This window comes from Nipponia nippon, unplaced genomic scaffold, assembly GCF_047370975.1.
Source record: "Nipponia nippon isolate SJK-2023a ecotype South Korea unplaced genomic scaffold, ASM4737097v1 scaffold_4, whole genome shotgun sequence".
Taxonomy (NCBI): domain Eukaryota; kingdom Metazoa; phylum Chordata; class Aves; order Pelecaniformes; family Threskiornithidae; genus Nipponia; species Nipponia nippon.
The window spans coordinates 120,413,360-120,440,611 of NW_028262358.1; the positions used below are offsets into that span (position 1 = coordinate 120,413,360).

A 27,252-nucleotide genomic window follows, 5' to 3' on the forward strand; every position below is an offset into this window, starting at 1 on the left:
ATGGGGGGAGAGGGGTGCAGGGGAGCCGTGGGGGGCTGAGGGGAGCGGACTGAGGGGAGCCATGGGGGGCTGAGGGGAGAGGGCTGCAGGGAAGCCATGGGGGGCTGAGGGGAACAGAGCTGAGGGGAGCCATGGGGGGCTGAGGGGAGAGGGACGCAGGGGAGCCATGGGGGGCTGAGGGGAGCCATGGGGGGCTCAGGGGAGAGGGACGCAGGGGAGCCATGGGGGGCTGAGGGGAGCCATGGGGGGCTCAGGGGAGAGGACTGAGGGGAGCCATGGGGGACTGAGGGGAGTGGAGCTGGGGGGAGAGGACTGAGGGGAGCTATGGGGGAATGAGGGGATGGAGCTGAGGGGAGCAGAGCTGACCGGAGCCATGGGGGACTGAGGGGAGCAGAGCTGGGGTGAGAGGGCTGACAGGAGCCATGGGGGACTGAGGGGAGGTGAGATGAGGGAGGGCTGTGGAAAGCTGAGGTGAGGAGGGGCTGAGGTGAGAGGAGCTGTAGGGAGCCGTGGGGGGCTGAAGGGAGGTGAGGGGGGTTGTAGGGAGCCATGGGGGGCTGAGGAGAGCTGTGGGGGGTGGCTGTCACAGGCAGGGAGATGTGGCGGGTTGCAGGGGAGCACAGGTTTTATAAGAGGCATGTTAGCCCCCCCCCGGGCTGGGATGCGGGGGGGTTGGCCCCCGAGGTGGGACGGTGAGGCCTGCTGGTACGGGGTCAGAGCTCGCTTGGGGTGCAGGCTGTTTGCTGGGTCTGCTGGGGTGACCGGTGGCTGCAGCAGGACGCCGTGGGGTGAGGCAAGGTGAGGCTGTGATGGGGTGTGTTAATGGGCGTTGTGCTGAGTTTCCCCAGGATGCCTGTAACCTGCCTCCTTTGCAGGTGTCACAGCAGCCCCAGGCTGTGGTCTTTGCAAGGCAATGGCTCTTGTCAGGGTGACTACAGATCTGTTCTCCATGACTCCTGCTTCCCTTTTGGCCACACAGCTCTGAAGTTGACTGTTCATATTTCCTGCGTATGACCTTTTTGTGCTCTCTTGTGACAACGCTGGTTTATCCTTAAACTTAGAGTACATGCAGGATAAACCAGTGCGTGTGTTGTTGAATGCAAGTACTCTTGAGTGCGAGTGCTGCTTTTAGGAAGGCAGTGTGTGGTATGATGGGTTGAGGTCTGTTTTGGGTGCTGGTGTAGGTTTGCTTCATAAACTAAGGTAAATAGTTTACATTCCCTTGGTTTTCCTTTTGAGAAGGGATTAGTAATTCTGCCGAACCTGTTAAGTTGCTGGTGCTGAATAACAATGAAATCAGCTCTGTATAAATAGAGAAAACAAGTGTCCTTTAATAGCACAGGGCAGAAATCATCACTCCATTTTAAATTGTGTCATAAAAACTGAGAAAAAGACATGTCTATAGCTTCATGATTGACTTAAGTAAAGGATCTGAATTTCATTCTGTGTATCCTGCTAGCATGTTTATTCTGAACGCTGCGTAGATTTGAGCTTGTTTCTTCCTGATGGCTTTCACATATGTATGAGTTTGGCAGGTTGTGCGTGCCAGCTGTGGAGTGGCTCTAAGGATGTGGTACAATAGGCTGAATAAAGTGACACGCCTCTGGTTCACCTTGATTTATGGAATGTAGCAGGTGTGGCAAAGCACAGGATTGTTAAAGAGGAAAAAAATAATGCCAGGTGAGCTAGATAAGACTTCTCACAGCTATTCACATGTTGTGTGTCAAGTTCAAGTCAAGGTCTTTTTGTCTGTTTTTCTTTTTTTTTTTTTTTTTTTTTTGGTTTATTACACTAACTCAGCTTTGTAAATATTCATGTGACAGCTGATCATGTGGAGGAGGGAAGTGTCCTTTGTGAATTACTTTATTGTTTCCTTCACAATATTTATTACACAGAGTGAATTAGAGGTCAAGGGAATACATAACAGGTGCAATCTTTTAGCCACTTTCATCAAATTACGATTGAGGTCTTGTTACAAGTTTTATGCAGAGATACAGACAAATTTTAAGCATCAAGGCTCTTTTGCTAACCTAGTTTGGCAACATACTTACTCAGCTATTCAGTCCTAAAAGGTGTGAGTAATCTCTTGTTTACCCTTACCTGTGTGCTTTGAAACCTATTCACGGTATTCACCTATTCATGAGCCCAGCCTAATATAATGTGTCCAATTTGACACATCGTAGAGGCAGCATTCCATACCAACTCTGGACTTCGAACTGGGCTAGCCAACACGTATCACATGTTTCGTACAGCTCTTGGATCCATTTACAGTGTATGCCTACAAGAAATGGGTAAGTTACGTGTACACTTACATTAAAAGAAGTAAAACTGGGAACTACCAAGATGTTTGCCTTCCCTCACCTCTCTCTGTACTGTATTTCACCCCACATTTGTCTGTATAGACTGCAGTTCTTTTAAGCACTAGACCATACTAAATCCTGCCAGAAGTTGTGCAGATTTACTGCTGTAGCAGAATTGAGCATTTGCAGCTCAAGAACCATTACACGCGTTTGTTTGTGTCAGTGGAATTTAGTGAATGACAGGAAGTAAAGGGTAGGCAACCTCAACATATTCTCAGTGTTTGGCTGGGTTTAGTAAAACACTTAATTTCTAGATGGGAAACTATGCCCTCCTGTTGGCAGTGTTGTGGAGGGGAGGCAACTCCTTGTTTATTTAGATGAAAACTAGATGTTGCACATGGATAGTTCAGATACTTAAGTATTTTCTTAAGAAAAAGCAGGGCATTTTCATTACTTAGAGTTAAAAGAACTGAATACTGAAAGAGAAACATTTTTCTATATTTTTCCAGGGTTTTTTCTCAATTTTATCCGTGTGACAGAGATCTCTGGTCATTTTTGCTGAGTAGTTTTTTAATCCATCATTTACTGTGTTTTGATGCATCTTTATATAGTTGAGATGAAGAAAAATAGGAAGACGTTTCATAAAACCGTAAAAGGGCTAGGTGACTAACAGCTGTTAGGCTGTATTAGATTTTAAGCTTTTAGTGCCCATTTAATCTGAAGAATAGGTTGTACATGGAGGCTATAACCAAAATAGGGCTCTTAACCATGCTGTTTCTCAAACCGTCTATGGAGCGATATCCCTAAGGCTGCAGGACGGTGATACAGAGTAGTGTGGTGTCTCTGCCTTCTCTATTTTGGCTGCTAGAGCCTCCACTGTGAGCAAGCTTGAAGGCAGCTTGCTGGGCTTTCTAGGGGTGCTTAGTTTCAGAGGTAAACAGGGATGTTGAAATGATGCCAGATTTTAAAGGTAAACAAAAATGTTTTCCTTGGAGCAGTTGGGTGAATAAAAAGTCAATATTTCTTAGGCTCTCAGATATTCTAATGGAGTTTCCAACCATGGAGTTGGAGAGCAAATCAAACAAAATTTTATAAAAGAGACTGGAAGACCACAAATAAAGGGCTTTGAAACATCCAAATCAGGAATAATTGTTTAGGCCCTGCAGCAGGTAAAGCAGGTTTTCAAGTGTCTGTTGACAATGACTACTCCTGGTATTATTTTTAACAACTAAAAGCTGTTGATAACAGATGAGAGATGAGTGTCCTGCGTGAAATAATTATGTCTAGTTCCCAGTTGACAAGTGTCTGTCTAATGCAGAGTCAAATTTACTGATGTGTTGGCTTTAAATATGCCTTTTATGCAGTCAGTAGCAAAATCTGGGTGAAGGTGAATCACGGTTATTACGGCGGGGTCCTGAATTGATGAGCCAGCCCCTCCAGGCTGCAGAATCCAGGTCAGTCCTAGTTGAGCAACAAATGGATTTCTGGAGGCGTGCTTCAAGGATGTGCTGACTCTTGTGTGAAATGGTGTGAGGATCAAAGTCTTCTGCCGAACCACTGCCTTCTGCAATGGTTTTTCTGTGTGTTTTGTTTTCCGTACTACCTCTTAAATAGAGTACAGAAACTGCTATAGCTGCACATGTCAACAGTTAATATGAAACTGAGCTGAAGCATGCGTTTCAGAAGATGAACTCCATATGCACATATACAGCACAGAGAAAACTGTCAGCATACCTATGCAGCTTCTTGTCCTTCGTAAGGTAGCACTTCATAGCAGCGTGGTTCCAGTGGTCCTCTTGGGTGTCCAGAGGTGACCATCCAAAGGCTGGAGCAGAACAGGGCCGTACGGAACAGTCTTGTTCCTTCTTCTCACCAAATCATTCCCATTTTGAAAAAGAATGGGGAGCAGCAAATGCTCTGAAGAGCGCGGTTTTTCACAGACTGTTCCTGTTATGCAGGTCTGTGAGTGTTAACGGCTGTAGGAGTAACTGCGTAGAGGAACTTGAGTCTCTCATTCTTGTAGAGAGCTCAGAGTCAAAACAGAAAAGTACTCTACACGGAAACTTCCTAAAAGATCTGAATGCGGGGTAAAGGTCTTTTCCTCACGTTGTTTAGTGCAAGATCAGCAGTGAATAAAGCACTACTGTTCCTGAACTGTGAAGAGATGAGGCGCTGCTAACCATAAGTAACCACAAGTAAAAGCTGAGGCTGGAAAGGATGCAAGAAAGTTTGTTTGCAGTTGATTTCATCCAGGTATTTATTGCAGTCAGGAGTGAAAACAAAGTGGTATGATTTTACTGCAACTCCCTTGTAATATGCCTGTAAACCATGAACAGTCTTTCTCCCAGAGCCCACAGGGTAGTTGTGATAATGGACTTGAACTACGTGTTGCAAAGCTTTGGAAACATTTGAGCTTTACAAAGAAAAAAGTTATTTTTGTAAAACCAGCATCCTGAATGGCCGGGAACATTCATGATTTTTGCATTGAGTGCTCTTAAGTGTAAACGAAGGGCCTGACCCTATGGGATGCTAAGATCCCTCAGTTTCTACTGACACAAAAAAATGTTGTTTACCATCATTGAGTTTCACATTCAGCTGTTTCCAAGAACTCTGAGTGTTTTGTTTTAACTGTTCAATTTTCTTGCTTCTCTTACGGCTGGAAAAAGATACTCTAGAGCAAGCAACTGAAGGACCTCAATTTGTTTAGGTTATGAAGAAAGATTTACAGGCTCTTTGCTTAAAGTGTGCAAGTATCTTCATGGAGAACAAATAAAACTGAAGGACTTTTTTAATTAAAGCACTAAAATCGTAGCAATAACCAACTGGAAACGACCTCCCGAGAAATTCCAATAGGAACAGGTTGCTATTCCTAAGCAGGGCTATTAACTAACGAAGCTACTCGTGGCACTGATGGATGAGCTGAAGTTTCCAGTACCGTGGAATGTCTAGAAGACATGCAAGTTATTGGCTTTAATAAAGGCGTACCCAGGTAACAGTCTTTTTGTATTGGGAATCTGAGTTAAATAGTGTAATGTGGCTTTTTGCCTTTAATTATTAATCTCCGAGAAGATGTGAGGTATGCTGTTTAGGGGTCTGACGTTCTTGCTGCTCTTCCTTCTTTTCACCCTTCTCTTCCGCTCTGGAGGTCAGGGATAACTGACTCTAGCCATGCAGGAATTTCTTTACAAGCTGGTCTTCTGCTTGACATTTTAAAATAAGTCAAAGCTGGAGGTGCTGATTTCTGTTAGGGTTACAGGGTGAACAGATAAAGTTTCAGTAATAGCTTCAGTGGTCTGATTTTAACATACTATTCTAAGTGTGTCAGGGCCCTTACTATATTTGCTGTCCTTCAGGTAAAATCAAGTTGGTCTAAGCAAACAACTTGAATACCAATAAATGTCCGTGTGTGTTTGGGCTACTGAACTGAGCTCTGTGTATCTCTGTAGAGTGAACCAGGCAATTATCTAGGTTCCTAGCATGAGTTTTGATGTTCATTTGTAGGCTTCTAAATGTAGGTGAATCCCAACCTTGCTGTCTAAAAAGACATCTGTTTTAGGGAGCTCAGATGACTGAGTTTTGCAGTAATAAACACCATCTCTAAGAATATACTTAATCTCCTTCTGACATAATTCTTTCCACCTCTTTTTATCACATACTCTGAGATGCCCGTCGCTGTCCATTGGACTGTAGGAAGAATCAGTGATTAGCTAAATCTAGGTGCTGAACAATAGACAGCTAAACTTAGTACAAACAAAGTGTCTAAAAATGAGACCTAAGAGATCTTACTGGTTGACTGTAACTTGTGTCTTATGTGTACTAACTGCCGTTATGGTCATGTTAATTGTGGTATTTATTGCTTTAAAAAGAATAAGGTTAGAGTAAAAATGGAAATTCAGTCAAGCAGTAAAAAATAAACCTTGAAAATGAGGAGTTCTGTTGCTCACGTTCTTTGTCTTTATATGAATTTTACTACTTATGGTTTATGTGGTTATTTGTATTTCTGCCGAGCAAGTAACCAGTGTTACCGGATGGCTCACGTGGGAACGGATGGTACATGCAGTGGTAAGTGACACAACTTCAGTTACAGAACTAACAGCGGAAAGTATTGCTATTACTAACTACCGCATTAATTCAACACCTTCTAGGTTTGGGAGCAGAGGAATTTAGGGAATGGATGAAATTGGTGATCTCTCTTTTTTGTAATCTTCCATTCTTGTGGCTGCGGGGCTGGGACTGTTCCTCGGACGGCTTCGTTTTCCAGTGGAGCATGGAGCGCAAAGTGGTGCCTGGACCTTTTTCGGCTCTCCTGCCTCATACAACCTCTTTCCTCTCGCTTCTCTGCAGGAGAGAAGTCCCATTTCACTGGACACATGCACACAGCTGCTCTGCCCTGTTCCTTTGCTGGAGCGGAGCGTTTTTGGCTGCGAGTGGGGAGGTAGCAGGCCAGGACACAGGGGAGCAGGCCAGGACACTAGTGTCCCAGGTCACAATATGGGCGCCTCCATTTTGATCTCGTTTGTTATATCATAACATTTGAATTGTGTCACGAAAATGATTTCTGTCTTCCCTGAAGATGAAGCGTGAAGGTTGTAAAGCAGCAGTGGGTTCATATAATGTGATTTGAAATGCACCTGATTTTCACCTGGATAAATTCTTAAGTGCAGTCAAGTTTACTCTGGGGCTTTATCACTCTCTCTCAAGTGACGTCTGGATCTTGGAGCTGAGTGGTACTTTTCTTTGCTCTTGAAGGGGGGCAGAGGAAAGGAGAACTTGGGTAACTCATATTTCTGACTAATGAAATCCACCTCAACTGTATTTATTTTTAAATAATACTCATACGTGACACTGTTATTCCTTATTTGACCTGTGATATTTTATACCCTCCAGCAGGTGCTGCTGCATCCTGCTAATGTCGTCTTCGTGGAGGAAAAAAAAAAAACAGTCATTTGATTGAATACCATGCAACAGGACTTTGCTCTTTGTTTTGCATCATGAAACATGTTTTGCATTTGTGTCTGTGTTCTCTTTTCTTTCTCAAGTTATTTGCCAGCAGAGTGACTAAGGAGGGAATTTTTATGATCCCAGCATATTTAATCTTGCAAGCGCTCTTTGTAAGAAGGGGTTGAAGATCAGTGGGAGTTGCTTATCAAGGCCATCCTCAGAGCAAATTGAACAGACGCAGGTAGAAATACATTTGTATTTCTACAAAATGTGAAGAAATGCAAGTGTTTTCTTAAAAGTAAAAAGTACTCATAAAAAAATTAAAGTTATAAAAGTTTCTAGTTGGCTCATTGGTTTTCCCCAGCTTTAGTACATTAAGCTCATGATTTTAAATCAGTCTTATTGTTAGCCTAATAGCTGGTCTTGAATGCTAGAAATTTGCAATGCAGATTACACAGCACACATTTCAGAATCTCTTACTTACGATTTGCACATGAAGAATTTTAGCTGAGTTACATACAGAAAATATAAAGAGGAGATGTGCTTCGTTCTGTTTGCTGATGGACCACTTGTGCCAGGCAGGAATTTGTGGTTAGTAATAGTTGAAATTGGACCTTGATATGGATAACTGCTGGTTTTGGCTGGGATAGAGTTAATTTTCTTTATAGTAGCTGGTATGGGGCTATGCTTTGGATTTGTGCTGAACAGTGTTGATAAAACAGGGATGTTTTTGTTACTGCTGAGCAGTGCTTACAGAGAGACAAGGCCTTTTCTGCTCCTCACCCCACCCCACCAGCGAGCAGGCTGCGGGTGCACAAGAAGTTGGGAGGGGACACAGCCGGGACAGCTGACCCCAACTGACCAAAGGGATATTCCGTACCATATGATGTCATGCTCAGCATATAGATGTGGGGGAAGAAGAAGGAAGGGGGGGGATATTCAGAGTGATGGCGTTTGTCTTCCCATGTAACCGTTATGCATGAGGGAGCCCTGCTTTCCTGGAGATGGCTGAACACCTGCCTGCTGATGGGGAGTAGGGATTGAATTCCTTGTTTTGCTTTGCTTGCGTGCGCGGCTTTTGCTTTACCTATTAAACTGTCTTTATCTCGACCCACGAGTTTTCTCACTTTTGCTCTTCAAATTCTCTCCCCCATCCCACTGGGGGGGAATGAGCGAGCGGCTGTGTGGTGCTTAGCTGCCGGCTGGGGTTAAACCACGACAGTTACCTATCCTTGCAGTCCTTGAGTTGCATCAGACCAGAAATGCACTCATGAGCTAAGAGATCTTATTGATCTCTGATAGTTACCTGCATCTTTGTACTGTATTGCTGGTTCCATGTAGGGAATTGAAATTCTGCTGTAGTGTTTTTCCTCACTGTTACAGTGATTAAACCTGGTTGTGACTATTATTTTGGCACTTTTGGGGTTGTCTAGGAGCCTTAGAAGGTGAATGAAGTTTAATAAGCTGAAGTATTGGTTTGCTTTTGATATTTAACTTTATTAGTAGTCTAAAATGTTCAATGTAAGAATAATGACAGTAAACTACAATCATAAATCTCAGGGAGGCAGCACCTGCTACTCTACCATGTGAAACAGCACATGTTCCCCTGGTCGTTCTGTTTGGAGATGGCTGGAACGACAATCTTTCTCTCTAACCTCTCTTCTGTGTTTCTTTTAGAAATTCCACCTGGCTGTGGCAGTTGTCTCTCAGGAAGTTACAAGGATGGGTCAGGAGGGAAACGCTTTCATTTTTCCTTTTGGCTCAAACCCAAAGGTTAAATATAATTAGATTCTAAGAATTCTGATAATAATCTGCATAATCCAGATGCAGTACACGTGTAGATAAAAAGTCCGTAGTTAATAAGGTCTAAAGTTCTCATAACTTTGATAAATTCAGATTTGGATCTTTAATGAGTTTCAGCTCCATTGATTTCAGATGCTCTAGAATGTGTATCTGTCTTTAAGAGGGCAGTTCATTTTATGGTAAAGCTGGGAGTATTCACCTGCTTTAGGTTCTGTCGAGTTTTGTGTGTCTCTCCATTCTTTAGAGAAAAGGAACTGTATAGACGAGGTGGCTAACTAGATTGCTAAAGTCAAGCGGCATTAACACAACTTTGGAAACTTGGGTCTGTGTCTTATGACATGGAGATATATAACCTAAATGTGATTATAAGTAATTGATATATTAAGTATACATAATAATAGTTAACGCTTATTCAGTGCTTGCTTTTCCTATTTTCCAAGGCAGCTCGCAAGACTTCTTATGGTTTTGGCCCTAGTTTATAGATGAGAAGATGAAGTCTCTAAATATGAAGTGACTGGTTCAAGGTCCTAAAGTGAACCAGTGGCAAAACTGGAAAGAGTTCAAGTCTGAGGCCTTTTTATTTTGGGTATACCACTTTATATTTTTTTATTTGTTGTTTTTTATAAATGATCATCATTTGTTAATGATGATGTAAGTAACTACTGAAATGTTGCAGACGATTGCTTGTATTGTTGAGGCAGCTTTGCCTTGCTTTTCCTTGAGGCTAGGCTTTTGTGTGTTGAAAATATGAGTAAATGGGTGAAGTCTGCATTTCTACCCTTTTACACAAAATGTACATAAGATTTCCAGTAAAACTATTTTTGACTTCCTGTGAAAGAATACATATTTTGTACCATAGCTTTCTAGTACTGGTAGGTGCTTCAGCTGTTTTTCACTATACTTGGTCAGGCTGTATCCAGAAGAAGAAAAAGTGATTACAGCTCTTAAGATATGGTTAACAGCAGTCAGATTGACAAAAGGGTTAATAGTGAGACAGCCCTGTCTTCGGTGCAAGTGTAGTTGTTGATTTAAAGCTCTCTGTAAATGATTGTTGGAGATCTGCCATGTGTAGCAGAGCATTCAGAAAGCATACCACAGACTCTGCTTCCTCCTACAGAGCGTTTGTCTGTCAACATCTCACTTTAATTGCAGTCTTTTAAGGTACCAGAAGGCAGGCAAAACTCACCAGCCAGCAGTCATGGAAGATCAGGTCTTCACCAATGTTTATCAAAATGTTAACACCACCAATATTTATGACATTCCAGAATCTGAGGAAGACAAAGAGAATAATCTTTATGATCATGTCCATGAAGATCCAGCATCTCCTTCTTCCATCACTACTATCCCAGAGAGCATGGTTAGTAGTCAAGAGAGCTCAGAAGACAGCTGTAGTAATTCTGTGGCCTCTCAGCATGGGGATGATGGGGATGATGGTTCTTCTTCATCTCACCATGGTGCTGAAGAAGACCACCCATACCAGGAGATGGATCTGATGAGCCCAGCTCTGGAAGATAAACACGAAGAGGGCATGATGTTTGAGAGCAACATACGTTTTCCTCTGGATTTCCAGTTGCGTCGGAGCCAGAGCACTTCTTCCAACTCTTCAACTTCCCTCAAGTTCCCCCTTAACAATAACTTCGGAGAAACCGACAACTTTCACGAAGATTATGAGATTTTCATATTTGTAAAGGTAAGAGCTTGGGTGCTTCTAAGAATACAGTAGTTTTAAACCCCAAATAAATCTGTGTCCTCCAAATCAGTAAAATACAGCTACCTGCCGCTTTGTTCCAAACGTTGTTGCCTGTGTGCTGCGGGGCGCCAAGCCATAAGACCTCTTATATCTTAAGGCACAGAAACGGAAGATTCGTGTTGTGTGGAGATGCCTGGGATTTCTTCATTTCAAGTGGAAATATGAATATGGTGAAAGCATTCTGATTGTTGCTGCAATTCATTTATTCTGTGGTATCTCCCTGCTGCATTACTACTTGAACTGGTTTAGCTAAGCTGGTTGAGCTATCCCTGTGTTTTACTATCTATCTAGTAGCTAATAGCTCAAAGGTGATAGTTATTAATGCTATAAAGAAAACTAAATGTATAGTTTAAATGATGGCAATAAAATTTCCACAAATACTCATCCCTGAAAGAGGTCTTTCTTTTATTTCTTTCCATATTTAGATTAACGTATTTCTGTGATAATTTTAACATGTATTTTTCATTAATTTCAAGTTAGCTTTAAATTACTGAAGGGACTTTCACACTTTCCCTAACCTTGTAAAGTATTTCTTAAATTTCTAAACCATAAACACCTGTGTTCTTGAATAAACACTACCCTTCATTAAAGCTCTTGTATTCAACCTTTCTCAATATTTATTAGGCCGTAACACAGACCTGACAGTTCCTTCTTTTTAACTACATAAGAGAGAAATTTTCAAGTTCTTGTTTCCCTTAAATAGGACCATACACCATGAGTGTAATACTTTGTTATTTCAGCAGAAGTCTTGTGAAGTTTGTCACTTTTCAACATAAATAAGATTATCAGAAGCTGTTCCTCAGTTCCACAGGTGCTCTGAAAGTAGGATGAGAGATTTTGTTACCACACATAGTGAGAAATGGTTTCAGCAATGTCTGTATTTCGTTAATTTAGTTTATTTAAGCAAGAACACACTATAACCTTTGCATTGGTGTGAGGTACTGATTATCTTGTATGAGCTAGGGAAGATCAAATGGTTTGATGGACTCTCCTAATACTTCATTTGGTTTCTGTTATAAATCTTGGATTTCTTGGAAAACTGAGTTAGTTAAAAAGTTACCCCGCATGTATGTGTAGGATAAAGGAGATCACTTCCATAAAGTGTCAACAGAATCTTGAGATTCTTTTGAATACATTAAGAAAGTTATGATTTAAGTATTTTTCCTTTGTGTCATGTCTTCCTGTAGATGAAAACTTGAGGTTATTCCCTTTTCATGTCTCCCTTCTCTATGTGACAATCCTTTGTGATTGCTTTTCTCATTTTTGTACAAAGAGAGATCATTTCAGTTATTGAGAAACAGAAAAAAACAAACAACCAACCAAACAACCAAACCAGAAATGGCTATTGGGTTACTTAGTCCTATTCTGCATAAGATAAACCATAAAACATCAGCCACTTCTCTTGAATTTCAATATAACTGCAGCTTCTCTTCTAAAAAGGTGTGCATCCTTCAGGAGAGGGAGTATCTACTGACTGCTGGGTCGTGAATCGTTCTGGGTCTGTGCGTACTGCCAGAAGGGGTTTTTGCTACTGATTTCTGTAGAAGTGGGCTACGAGAGCCATATGTGAGGGCACTTGGCCTTTTCATTACCTTCATAGTACTTACAGTGCATGGCTCTTTGAAGCCGTAGCTGTCCTATATCTGTGACTGGATCATGGTCATTGCTAAAAATATATTAATTATAGGGGCAAAGTAATATCTATGGTGGTGTTTCTAGTTCATATCTCTGCTTGTAGTCCTGCATGCATGTACCAAAAGTTGCAACAATTGGGTATATTTTGTTTGTTAGTAACTTCATGGTGTTAGCAACATGAATGTTGTATTTTGACTTTAAAATAATCTCCCTTTAGTCCTTATTCTTTCACCTTGGTCTTGTTTAAAGATACTGGTGTCTTCTCTTCCATGCATGAAAAAAGAAAATGCATGCAGATGCTCCTATTCAAACAGAGATGGTGGGGTTAACTCGAATTTCTGAAAAGTGAGAAGAGGGGCTTTTTGAAAAGAACTATCATGGAGAAGGGATTGAGGAAGTCCTTTTCCTTGCTTTTGTTGTGCAGCATAGCAGAGTATCCCATAAAGGGGCTTATCAGCTAGTCTAGAGAGAAGCACAAACTTTGGACCCAATTCAGTTGCCTAAACAGAAATGCCTGGTGCCGTTTGAGATGTCCTTGAGCCCCAGGACATCCCTACATGGCTGGGAGATGAGATGTGAGGCTTTCACGTGATCCATACTGCGATTCTCCTCCAGCAGGAGCTGGAGGCCCGGTGGGCAGGGCACTGGGTACTTCTGTGTGGGTGGCTGAACCAAACTCCTACGGCAGCATTTTATTCCTTGAGAAAATGATGACGTTTCATTTTTGGATTTTTGCTTTCTTTCTTTCTTTCTGGTACTGAGGTAATAAAGCACTAACTCCATGGAGTGCAGAGCCAGCTTTGCTGTCTTTAATTATCTAGATAGCAAAAGTCAGCCTATAAAATGGAAGGTCATAGGGTAATATATAACAAGAATTGTGAAATACCTGAGGGCTATCACTTCTTGCACGTAGGAGCCAAATCTCTCCGTTGTGTCAAGGGCCATTATTCATAGACAGTTCCTTTCTGGTATGGTCTCTAGTTCATCTGAGGCCAGTGTTGCTCTGAAATTGGGTTCATCTTCTGGATTTGCTCTTTTCTGCAGACATTAACAGTGAGAGCAGGACCTTTTGCTGTGGGACAATAGCGGTAATGACAATCCTGCCACTATTTACTCTTTCCTTTGTTTGTAGCACTAATAAATCTCTGAGTGGCTGGAAACGTCATTGTCAGACAGAGGTTGCTGCTGGCCGAAAACCAGAGAAAGTGGGAAGATTAAACGGTATCTAACTTACAATCTAGCTGGCTTAGTTGCAGTGCACTGCCTAGACTAGAAATTTAACTTCATCAGAATATTTTAAGTGCTGTTGCATTAGGACCATATTTTCAGTCAGACTGGATAATCTTTTCTGTAGTCCATTCTGTGTGATTAGACACTGAGAAAATCTTTCAAGGCCATTAACTCATCTTTCACTCATTATCAGTACTTGGTAACTATGTCATCTTTAGTGGACTATCTCAGGATGTGCCATAAGGTAAAAATTTTTGCCTTTCATCAAGGAATTCCCTGTACCTTTAACAGCAGAATACAGCATGTACCAACATGGAGATGTTTGTGTGAATCCAGCATGTCCAGGCTTGTCACGGCCACCTTAGTGCCCTTTCAATAACATTGTAATTTCTTCAAACAAAAGCCTTTGAAATTTGAACAGAAATATGACTGACACATGAGCTAAGTTACTGAGTGTATAGGACAGCTTGACCTAATTGTAGCTGTTGCTCAGAGGTCCAGCCTTTTCACTTGTATGCTGTATTTCCCTGTTTAGCAGTGTGTTTGTTGTGAAGGTTGAGTTTCTTTGAAAATTTTAACTTTTTGTTTTCCTGAAGTTTGAGTTGTTATTTAAAGAATAGTCCCTCTATTTTCTTTTCAGAAGGAAATTATTGCCCTTCTGGTTTACTGACGACACGAGACGGGCTACACATTATACCCTTTCTATACACATTTGTGCCATAGGAGCACAGTTCCCAAAAGAAGGAAGGTAATTCTTTACCCCGAGCAACAAACACCTCATGTTATGCAAACAATACAAATTTAATACAGCGGTTTAGCATCGTGAACACACGTGTTGGATCACTGCACTGGGGTAACGGAGTTATGGATGCTGCTGGAAGGCAGCTCTGGAGATCACCTAGTCCAACCCCTTACTCAGAGCAGGGTCAGGGCCATGTCTGGTCGGGTTTTGAATATTTCCGAAGACAAAGAATCCACAACTTCTCTGTACAACCATTCCAGTGTCCTACCTGTCCTCATGGTAAAAATGTGTTTTCCTATGTTTAAATGGAATTTTGTGTATCTCAATTTGTGCCTGTTGCCTCCTGGCCTTTCACTGGATACCAGTGCTTATATTTAAGAATGCTTTTTTAAGAAAGATACTGCTTTTAACTTCTTTGTACATCAGAACTTAAACTTCTAGCTGTTTCCATTGGGATTATTGCATCCTTTAATAAACTTTCTTTAAGTCAGTAGCTGGGAAAGAAAGGGTATTTCTGTTTTTTCCCGCAAAATGATTCCCACTCCTTTGTTTCCAAGTCAGGAAGGTCTGAGGGCTCTAACTTGATGGCACAACCCTGTGCTAGCTCCCTGCTGACTCACAAAGTTGAGCTGAACTCTTATGAATGACAGACCATGTTCTGACAGGGACAGTGGGATTAATCGCTTGTATCACTGCAAAAATCGTGCTTCTTCCCATTGAGTTGGCTTTTCTGTTGTTTTGCAGAGCACAGTGGTATCCGTTGAGAAAGTTTTGTTTCAAAATGTGCATTAATGGTTTAGAACGTGAAGTTAGAGGACATAGCTAATTTTTAGTATGTATTATTTGAGAAGAGCAGAGCCAAATTGTAACGTAAACACGTGGATGCCCAGTCTTAAGTTAGTGGTTATGCTGGTGCTTTGCTGAGCAGAGCTGAGCATTTTGTTGAAGCAGATGGAAAGTAAAAGAGTACCCAGCATAGGTGAACATTTGTAGCTTTCAGTAGGAAGTCCTGCAGGGGGTTTCAAATAAAGGGATGGATATCGACATTAATGAGAATATCAGTTTTTCAAATTTTCAGCTGCTTGTTTCTTACTACACTCATAGTCTACAGAGTAAAACAACTGTACTCGCAATTTTGGGGGGGGGGTGATCTTTGCAAGCATAATTGGATGTCCAAATACCTTTTAGCAATGCAAGCCGGGTAGTCTTTTAATTGACTCCAATATAGCACATAAGGCTGGTGTTAAACTGTATCTTCTCCACCGAGGTTTGCAGGTAGTAAAAGGAGTTCTGGCTGAAGCCAGGTGGCAGGTGCAACTTTCAAAATGTACATAAAATTATAGCAATTTGGCTTTTTATGACATTTTCACTTTTAAAAATATTTTTTATAGTAAACGTAATGGAAGTAAGCAAATATTATTTCGGTCTTATGAATAAGCTTAGAAAAAGGTTAAATGATTCATAATCCACCTTTTAAATAGTGTTAACTGAGCAACTTCAGCAAGGAAAATATCCAAGAACTATTTTCAGAGTTGCCCAGTCATGGCAGATTTACAGTCCAAGATGCAATGTGCTGCAGTTAATATGTTCACAGCAAGAAATGACTAATGGGAAGCCAATATCCTAACATGATACCTTTTTTTGATAATTTTAATGAAATTAATGGATGTTTTTTTGCTGCAAATAGTCTTATTTAAGATAGTTTACAATTAAGTATAGAAATACAAGTCTGGAATATCCCTAACAGATGCTTCTTTGCAAACATTCAGTGACGCAGATTCTGCACTTATACCAATTAGTCTCTGTCAATGTTTAATTATTTTCCTGAGACAAATATTTTCCTTTATTAAAATTCTGTTGCTCTGAATTATGCTATTTTTCTTTTTAGTAGATAGGTTCTTTATGTATTAGAAGACAGATATAAAATTTCCTTCAGTCTTTGCTTTCCTAGACTAAACAAATTCAATTCCTTCAGCCTGCCTTCAAGCTTGAGTCAACATTTCCGAACTTTGAGTAGTTTGGTGAGTTGTGGGGGGATTTTTGTTTGTTTTAGGGGGTTTTTGACCTTTTCCAGTTTCTCCCTAGTTAATTGATATGTTTCTTAAGCTCTGGTTTTCAGGTACAGGTAGTGTATTTAGCAATAAAAATTTCTACTGCAAGTGCCTCTTCAATTCATCATCTGTCCAACCCTCTAGTTGGGACGCTTTACCTGCTGTATTTTAGCATATTTGTGTATCCTTTAACATTTTGTTTAGGATTACAAAGTTCATCTTCTAGCCCTGGTATTTTCCCAATAAATGCTTCTGTAATGGTCTCGACCATTTATTACTTGCCTGTTTGCAAGCAGCTGTAATGCAGTCCTATTGCACAGTTTGCGCCTGCCATTTGACTTCAGGAGCATTAGGTTTCTCCGAGTGAATGTGATCAGACTCTGATCACCCATCACTGAAAACAGTATGGCTTTGAAGCCAGAGAGTTGCTCTGATATAAATCCGATGTGGAACACACTGTCACCAATGCTTTTTCTCTCCTAACTCAGGAAATAGAGGTACACCTGTAATATCTCCGCACCATACTCTGCAGACAAAGCATGGCTTTATGGCTGCCTCCTAGACCCTATCATGGATAGGAGACTGGTAATCTCTTAAGTCTTAACGTATAAACCTAGTAGCTATGTAGCCCTTATTTCTGAGGAGGAAAACTGTGTTGTGGGTCTCCTCATAGCATGATTTATGCTTATCTGAATTACTCTGTTTGCGTGTGTGAAAAGATTAGCGAATGGCAGTTCTGGTACAGATAACATCCAGTTGTCCAGCTATCAGTCATGAACAGAACATGTGCTTTAGCAGCAGGGCACAGCAGTTTGCTTAATCTTTCGGATACAAAGGGTAAAAGGTCTTGGTTCTGACCTCTGCTGAGTCTGTGCCTTGCTCATGCACCTTTTCTGCCTCCGGAAAGGTCCATGAATCAATTTTCAGCTGACACTCCTGTGCCACCTGCAGCTTTTGGCTCCAGCAGCGACTGTGGCTGGGTATAGCGCAGTAGCGTAGCAACAGCTTCAAAATACGGATCCGTATTGTCTAGGAAATTGTTACTGCACAGTGATTGCAGCAATAGCAAATACAATGTAAATACATAGGTCATACTGGGAGAAAATTAAAATGGGATTTATTTACTTGTTTCTTTTTCTTACCATTTTCTTTTTGTGACCCCCTCTTTGATGTTCTGAAAATAAAACTGTTATCCCAGCCTGTGGGGTTTGTTTGTTTGTTTGTTTGTTTTTCTTTTGAAACATCTCAGTTCTTTTTGTTACATTTTAGGAGAGGAAAACGTTTGGATTTGTGGATTGATTACTTTTTTGCTGTCCCTGACAACTTATCTATGTAGCAGTACTGTCAGCTGTTAAATGGTTTCTGTCCAATATAGAGGGATTTGTATTATTTTTAATCGTTTATTGCAGAAGTACCTAAAGAGCAGCTCTACTGAGACTGGTGTTTTACAAACACAAAGTAATAGATAGTCCCTGCAAAGTGCCTGGTAATGATATATGTAAATTATTTTGGAATCTGCAAGAAGAAAGCTGCTTTTCTGCTCTGCTTTTTGTTTTCTTTGGAAACAGGGATTGGATTTGGCTCACCCAACTTAAGGTGTGTCTGTAAGCTGTATTAACTACATCTCTGCAGGATATTTAGGCCATTTTGCAGCAAAAAGCTATCTGAAATAGCACAATGGGAGGGTAATTCATGTGGCCAAGTGTAAGCGTCAGCTGTAGGGTGAGGTTAGTTGTTCTGTGGACTCATTAGTTGTATTGAGTAGGGGCCTAATTCAGTTTTCCAACCATAGGCATCCAGTGCTGCTTTAGGTGCCTTAAGGCTTCCCTCCTGGCCTCCTGCTGCCTCTGCAGAAGGCCACGGGTCTCCCATGGATCGTTCCTCATATGTGGTTACAGAGTTCCTCAGCTATCCTAGGGCCTCTCGAATGCTGCTGGGTATCAAGGTTTAGGCAACTGAATCAAGCCATAAACTTTCACTGCATACAATGGCATGGTCACTTGAAGTTAAATAAACTGAATGCCACCAGTGACAGTTTAAATAAAAAGCCTGGATTACTAGATTAGGCTGGAAGCTAGTTCTGATAATGGTATCTGGAAACAAACTCCAGACATATTTTTCCCCCCCCCTGCCCAGGCTATTTAATTTTCCTTTTTCTTTCAGTGTCTGCACTCAGCAACAGCTGAAGTGCAACTGTGCACTGTTGGACAGTTCGGCTGTTCACTGGACCATCTAACTTAATCAGATAGAATAATCTCTGATACATCTTAGCATCTTTCCAAGACTGAGAACCAGCACTTTCTTTAACTTAAGTCAACCCTTATCCTTCACTTAACGGCAACACCTATATGCATTTCTTTCAACTATATTTGTTTTGTAGTTTTATTTTTATTTTAGACACCATAGTAGAAAAGAAAAGCCAACTGAATTTACTAGGTTTGAATTCCTAGGTACCTGTTCAAACACAGCTTAAGATTTTAATTGTGAAAAGAAAATCTGCTTTGTTTCTTTGGGTCATAAGACCCCATGTTGGAGGGAATTTTCCACTGTTCTGCAACTGTATTTACTGGTCCATTAGAAACATTTTCAGTGTTCTCTCATACACTGTGATTGTGGCTGAAAAGGAACATCTGAATATTTTTCTATATCAGTGGCAATTTTTTAAATACAACTGCTTAATGGCAAATGTTATGAACCTGTATGAAACTATCTTCTGTGGGGGAAAAAAAAAAAGGATGTGGCATGTCACTCTAATTTTAGTCATTGATTTGTTATCTGCAGGTGTGATTTTTATACTTAGACCTCTAGATGATCCTTTTCATATCAATTAATGGTACAATTGTGGTTGACTTTTTACTGTTGGTACCTCTCTGATAATGTTGTAAAACATCAGTGACCTTCATGAAGTTATAGTGATACAATTAGGAACAGAGGAGAAGTGAATTGGTTAGTGCACAGGTCTGGTTTCAGTACAGGCAAGCAGTGTTTGAAACCAGGATTTTGATTCGTGAGTTAATTGATTTTCTGTTGCAGCCTCCATGCAGTCACCTCAAAGCAGTCTACAAGTGTTAATGAAGTAAAACTCGAGAACACATCTTCCGAGAGAAAAAACAATATTTTCCTGCTTATGTGTTTATTAAAAATGAGGCACAGAAAAGTAGAAATCTTGGCACGCTCACCAAGATTTTTTTTTTTTTTTCAGTTCCTGGTAATCTGAGAAAAATTTCATGGGACTGGAGTGACCTTTTGGGACATGAAATAGAGTCCTTTACTGTCACAGACAGCCTCATATAATACATAACTCATAAACCGATCAAGGTCGATCTAAAAACTAAGTGGCCATTACTATTAATTTTGGAAATCTGTTTCAGAACATCACTGCTCTGATGGTTTGACACCTTACTCTAATTTCCAAATGACATTTATTCATGTGCAGCTAATACATCCTTGTTCTTGTGCCAGCATCGTCCATTAGCATTCATTCTTTCATTTAGTGCTTTTTTTTAAAATCAGTTTAGGCTTAGACATCCTCAGATGTTTTTGGGCTAAACCAGCCAATCCTTTTTGTCTCCATTTCTTCCAGTCGTCACAGTAATTCCCTTCTGTGCATATCTTCTTTCCACAAAGATGCCTTTTTTTCACAGCTGCATCCTGTCTCAGGTTGCTGCTACTTTTATAGCCAGACTAAACAAGCAGCAAAAAAGATTCTTTTAATAACTTCCTGGTTTAAGATACCCACCATTGTTTAAGTAAACACATCATTCTATTTGAGGTGAAATATCCTGATATAAACACATTAGAGTCAGTCAGAAATAGCTTCATTAATTTCTTTGTGCCTTTCACAGTTTTTGACTTATCCTGACACCTATTTTCCTTTCAGCAACAATAATGTTTTCTAGCATCATGGTAAGGTTCCCTAGCCTGCCTGCAGAGCACCAGCAGGGCATAATTCCCACTGTCCCGTTGCCATTAAGAGTGCTCGCAGGTACCAGTCCTGAGTCTTAAGTTCAAGAGCTTTGAAGGGCTTTTCTCTGGATCCTTAATTGACATTTCGATGGAGCTGTTCACTTGTCTATGTTACTGCTCTTTGGGAAATCTTAGCATCTGAAGCTCAACACTGTATGCCCGTAGTTTGAGGACTGGTTGAGAAGCAAATGGAAGGAGTGGAAGCTTTGCATCTGAATATGTAGGTATTTAATCTCTCTTCTGACCTCTGCTCATGTGTATTTGTACCATTTTTTGATTTATTTTAAAATGTATTTGATTAAAAATCTGGCCATCAGAAGTATGTTATACTTGCCCCGCAGAACGGATCATTTATACTTGCTCTATAAATATGTGCATCCTTACCTGTGACGCTGATACTTTGGTGGCTCCTCGTTACAAGAGGGCCTCTGTTAGCCAGAAATGGCATGTGACTGGTCGGTGAGGTGTCTAAATAATCCTGGCAAGTCCTCATTAAATAGGAATATCAGGAGAAATAATTTAAACTTATAAAGTTTTATTTCTTAATGTCTCTAGAAATTTTTCCTAATTTTAATGTCTATTAGCTAGAACCTTTCCAGATAAGTGCTGGAGAAAATAAATCAGGAATCCTGAATTTCATAGAGTAGACTTGTTGACCTAGGAGTCCTTTTCTTAGATTTATTTGTTTCTTTTTTTTTTAATATCGTGCTGTGATTTGGGCATGGAAGGTAACCTTTCTTGTACATATTATGGGCTTTTTCACAGGCCATCAAGGAGGCCCATTAAGAATGAAGACTGCACTTACATCCCTGTTGTTTAAAAATAATTATCCAGGAGCTCAGTGCTGCAGCATGCTGAATGCTCTGATGGTTATCCATAAAAAGTATAAAACACATGCCTAATGTTTTAGGATATAGAAACTTTCATTCACATTTTTCTCAATCATTTTAAATTAATAAAATTATGTTTCTACTTAAATGCTTCAGTGCTTTGGGAAAAGGAAGAATGAAAAGCAGGACTTTTTTTAAAAGCTGATGAACATTTAGAGAAGAATCATAGATTTAAGGAAGAGGAAGTTCAATGGACAACACTAAAATGCCATCCTTTGCTTTATGAAGATAGAGAGGTTAATTAATTTAAAATGTTATCATATAGAGAAATCATAGATAAATTTAGATGTAAGGTATGAAACTGTAAGAAACTAATTGTTACATTTTCATTTCGGTATCTAATGTTTCAGTCTCTGTGTCATCATCAATTCAGATGAATATTATAAAGGGCTATAGGGCCAGTATTTTTAATCAAGTGATTCAATGTGGATCACAGTTAATATGCTGTCTGCTCAGTGGGTCTTGGTGAGATTTCAGGGTTACTTCTAAATAGTAGCATGCTCAGGCTGAAAATGTAAGCTGTGCTGAAATTAATAAGAGTATAGCACTGATTTAGTGCAGACAGGATGTTACTTAAAATACTTTGATGCATACTCTGTGCAGGCAGTTTGAAGATTTCTTGGATTTGGGCATCCATCTGTGTAAAATTTATGAAGTCTGTTTTAATGATTGTCTGTCAGATATAAAATTGCTTGAACATTGGTCTGAGCTGCTTGCTTTTCTCTGTTGTTTCCATGGTGGAATAGAAGTTGAATATGGAGAAGGAGTAATTCTGACTTGGGCTAGAAATAGCAGTTCACAAACCTCAAATCTATTTGATTTAAACAGCCCGAGACCCAGTATAGACCATCTTAAGGAATTCGTCCAGTCTAAATTTCTTGGAGGTCAGTCATTAAGTTGTAGATCAACTAATGGGGAACTCTGATCACATCTGACCAAGTACCACCTGAGAAAGAGCAGTTTTTTGAAGTGATTCAGCTGCTGTAACATGTAAGAGGTCTGATCCCATGAAAAGCAACTGCTGGAGGCTGGGCAGGACACCCCAGGGCATCTAACATGGCCCTGGAGGGCTATGTCTGCGCAGTCTAACCCGACCATCGATTTCTCAAAGCCTTAAGTTACTACAAGGTGATATTTCTGTGAAGAGATGCTAAACAAATATACTGGACAAAGGTCCAGTATCAAAAATCTGTTATATACCATGTGGCCTGTTTTGAAGAGGCACCAGTCTTTCTTCCCTTTCTTTGGTGACCACATGGATTTGTAAATAAGCAGCAATCAGTAGTTTCTAGTTACATAGTGCATAGTTACAAGGTGACGTAAAAAAAACCACCTTTGTAAAAACCACACATTGTTTTATGTATGTATCATACTGCAGGACTGCATACTTTAATAGACTTTATGAGTCATCTTAAATGTACTTATTTTCACCCAATGTAGGCAGGGTGCTTATCTGTGGAATCAGTAAGTTCACCGTGGTCCTAACTATTCACGTACTTCCGTTGTGCTAGCGCTGTGTGCTAATGAGCCCGTATAACGAACAGCAGAAGTTTAGAGCAGCAAATTCGCAGTCATTTGGCTCCTCCCTGTGAGATTGCAGAGAATGAAGTTTGGACGGGAGCAGAGTTTCTTGCAGGCATCAGGCGCTGATTGGCCCTGGGCACCGCGGCTGATAACAGCTAAAAATAGCACGGGTATAAAAGCCCAGCGAGCAGCACAGCTGCCCTGGCATTCCCTCCTCACTGCCAGCGAGGGAGGAGACGGTGTTCTCCAAGTCCCGGCAAATATGTGACCAAAGAGCATTCTGCTGCTTAATTCCACTTAGCAATTAACCTGTCAAATAAAGACGCACGCTGGACTCTCTGACTCATGGGGGAAGTAACCAAGTTCTACTTTAAAAAAAAAAAACAAAAAACACCACACAAACTGAAGGCCAGATTTTCCAAGCAGCTTTTCCAAGCAGAGTGTGGCAGGTGGGCTGGTGGAATGTCTTTGGAAGTGTGCCTGCAGAATATCTGTATTTGTATGTACAAGGATGTTGTACATATACTCACATAATCGCCTGTATAGGGAGCATCCTCTGCGACGATGGAATTCTGAACACTTGGAAAAACAAATGTGTTTTTATTTGACAATGGTTTGACTAAGCTGGCATTGAGGAGTTCAGGAATCTATTCTTAGCCTTGCTGTTGCTTCTGGGGAAATCAGGTCACTTCCTTGCATTGCTGTTCCCTTTCAAGCTCTGCCTGCCTTCTGTTTTAAACTGTAGACTTTGGGGGAACGGTGACTTCAGTGGTTGATTGCATTGCAAGATAAACCTTTGGATGTCTGAAGTGCTTTGGATGAATGAAGGAGGCAGACACCTGCGTTGAAGAGCTCCCCTTTTAAAGTCTGGCAAAAGTTACACTGAATTGAGAACAGGGTGTAATCAGGGAAAGCATTAGGAAGCCTTAAAAACAGGTGGCAGTATCAGCCCTGTCAGTAGTAAACTATTCCCTCCTGTATTCATTTCAGTTGCTCTGAGTCCTCCTCTTTGATTTTATCAAGCTTTTCACTATAGAATTTGTATGGCTGGATTTCCTTTCAGTTTAGTTATAGTATTTTAACTTTTTTTCTGGTTTATAATAATATACTGCAAGGTTTATAATATCCTGCAAGATTGACAGAAGACCTGGCTAACTTGCCTCCCATTTTGATTCGATACACTTAATTTTCTGAAAAGGTCACTTATAACTGCTTAGCCATTTTCCCTTTCACAAGAACATTCAATTACCTTTTAGTTTATTTTTTAATTGAGAGATCTCATGGCAAACGGGATAATTGCGGAGGATGTTGGTTTGGTAGTTCTGTAGACTAAAGTCGTCTTCTTCTGGTCAGGAGACCCAGTGTGAGCAGTGGTGGTAGAAACTGCCACACAGTGGTTTCCACCTAGTTGAGATACAGAGCTGAGAGGAGTCAATCCTTACAGCACACCTATGTCACCCTTCTGAACTCTTCACCTTTCCTCTCTGAAAGTCAGTTTTCTGTGTAAACCTGTAGCCAAGAGAGAACCTGAGAGTCTCTTATTGGTGCCATCCTCTGCAGGGGGATTTAGGCTTGCTTTCAACATCATGAGATACCCTAATATATATATATTTATGAATTAGACTGGTGTCAAGGCTCACGTGTTGCTTGGGTAGGAATGGGTAGAAATTGCTAATAATGAGTAAAGGGCTCCATATCTCATCAGCACGTTTCTAACTGATGTAGGTCTCCCAGGAAAACCCACTCCATTCTCTAGAGTTGTATCATAATTGTCATCGAGGTCAGAGCAGCGAGACTGCAAAGACGGCTCTGTGCTTTGACATTTCGATATATCTATGAGGTTGCTTCCAGCTATTGCAGCTGGTGACCAAGGGCCCTCACCTTCCTTGTAAAAGTTACACCTGCCACGTGCACTATGTTCAGGAAAAGATGACAAATTTTTGTAAAATCTTCCATTTAAGAGGAAAAAATCTTTCATCTTTCTAGTTAGACTACTCAGTATTTCCAGACAGACTTACTTGAGGCACCATCACTACTTAGACTCCGTGCTCAGAGCTCAATTTCATACAAAGATTTACTTTCAGTCTTAAGCTAAGCTCTTCTTTAAGAATTGCCACCACCCTCTTTCATTTAAAGATGTGTGATACAGTCTCTGAAGTCCTAAAAACCTGCACAATGCGGTCACTTGTGAAAATCTACTAACTTGAAAGTGTAGCTGCAGCAGAGAGGTTCACATCTGTGCTTAACCACATTGCTCCAATTGGTCCTGGTTGTCTGCATTAACTCTGCAGCAAAAAGGGTCCTCAAGCAAAGAAAAACTAAAATGAGATATCACCAAGTCAACATCAGGTGCTTCAAGACGTTGAACTCTTACATTGAAGAAAGAAGGAAAAAAACCCAAACAACCAACCCACCATTCATTTAATAACAGCTTGAGGTGATGCCCTAAGGAAAGTGAGCTTGTTCACTGGCAAACTTTGTGGAAACTTTATCACAGAAGTACCAAAAGGTGAAATGAAAAATGAATGAGGGCAATTTTCTAAGGAGAATGGAAGAGTTCTAGAGTTCACTGTGAGGCTGAAGGTCAGCCAGCGGCATTAGCCCAGGCATACAGCACTGCCATTGATGGGGGGACCAAAAAGTATGCAGAGGTTAAACTTTACTGCCATAAAGAGAGATGTAAAGATGTTGATCCCTGCTATTTCATACTGAACAAGCATGGATTTATCAAGGAGCCAAAAGCCAGAAGCCCTTTTCTTAAGCCAAATAGTACGTACACCTCAGAGGATACTGTCATCCGCTGTGCAGATCCACACACATAACCTGCTGTGCAGGTACTTTATGGCTTAATCTGGCATAGCTAAATGTCACTGATGCCAACATTTGAACCCATGGGAACTAGTTTGAGTCACGAGTAATTTCAGACTGAGTTGTTCAAGGCTTCATCTTTTAGGAATAATGTGCATCAGAACATAGAAACTAATTTCTGCTTTCAGCCAAATTGTTTGCTAAACAACAGAGTGAAACACAAATGTATCCAATGAAATCAGCAGCAATTGTGCATTCTTTGGGCCTTATTTACTGGGGGAAATTGAAACCTAGCCTGAGATCTGCATGAGATGTACATGCCATTGTGAACACTTTCTGTAAATAATAATTCATAAATTGCGATTGGAGTAGTGTGTTGTGTGATGGTCTTTTGCTTGGAGGGATTTAATCCTCGTTTACATGTACATACTTCAAATCCTAATTAATTTAGACTTAATTTATGACAATGAAGCATACCAAGAAATGAACAGAAATAGTCTAAATAGGGACAGGGATATGCATTACTCTGTTGTGGACTTGTAAGTAAAATCATATAAATTGAGTTCTGTGACAGCACTGAGTCAACAGCAACGGGTACATCACACTTACCTGGTGGTGTTTTTCTTCATAACACCTAACGGTACGGAGGATTTCTTTTGAAAAGCAAGGGCTGAGGGTATCTACATTCCTCCTTTCATCAGCTATGGTATCCATATAGCCCGCAGTTCGGGACAGTCCGTAATGCTCTCCATTGTATCCCCTCCAATACCGCTTTCCAGAGCAGTCTCAGTCCCATTTGGAAGTATCTTTTGTTTTTAATGGAAATGATGGTTTTGGAATGATAGTAAAATGAAGCAATAAAGGAAGAAACCGCTGCCCTCTAGAAGCCTCTCTAGTGAATGTGGTATTGGGAGATGACTGTGTACCTTCTAAGTGCCACTTCCCTGTGAAAGGTTAGCTGTGGCTGTCTCAACGCGAGCCCTGAGATAATTATCCATAATGAAATCCCTCTTCACACTGAACAGCAGCGGGTTTTTCTCTTGAAGTTGTTAATGCTTATTAATGTTACAGCAAAGTTTGATACTGCATCTATGTGAAAACATAATTATATATAAAAATAATTTCATGCCTTTGGAGTAGAACGTACTTTGCCAAACTCCTGTCTGAGCTGATTCTAGTGATCTACCATTCCGTTAAACAGCTGAGTTTCATCCAGAGACCTTTAGAGCCAAAATAATGCATTTTCGTACGGTAAAGGAGAGCTCCTGTAGCTCATGGCTATGACAGACTCATAATGTCTGGGAGATGGATGTAGAGCAAGCTATCTAAAATTTGCCAGTTAAGGGGAGCGCAAAGTTTTCTGGGCTAGATTTTGCCATCTCATCCTGTTTCTTGGGACATTCAGGCTGTATGCCTGTTGTATGACTTGATGTCTTCTGTTCCGTGCCCTTGAGTGTGGGACAATTTATAAGCAGCAACAAAATCACAGTTCCTCCACCAAACCAACAAGTTTTGAGGCACTGTACATCTCTGGAGTTAAGGGGAAATATCTGCTCACCCAGCCTTGGCATGAGGCTAATGAGAAGAGCTTTGTACATCCTTGCATGTCTTG

At 40.7% G+C, this 27,252-nt stretch overlaps 1 protein-coding gene across 6 annotated transcripts in view; it reads left to right on the forward strand.

Moving 5' to 3' along the window:
- The first annotated feature begins 608 nt into the window (after positions 1–608).
- CLIC5 (CLIC family member 5) overlaps positions 609–27,252 on the forward strand; it is an 86,191-nt gene continuing 59,547 nt past the window's right edge. Inside the window, exons 1-3 of one of the 6 annotated variants that reach the window (XM_087775613.1) lie at positions 609–798; positions 10,310–10,401; positions 10,508–10,734. In XM_087775613.1, coding sequence (XP_087631739.1) covers positions 10,528–10,734 — 207 coding nt within the window. In that variant the 5' untranslated portion in view covers positions 609–798; positions 10,310–10,401; positions 10,508–10,527. Of the gene's footprint in view, positions 799–8,921; positions 9,015–9,484; positions 9,631–10,154; positions 10,735–27,252 lie in introns of those variants that run through there. The other 5 variants (XM_087775609.1, XM_087775611.1, XM_087775612.1 and 2 more) reach the window with 5 other exon arrangements.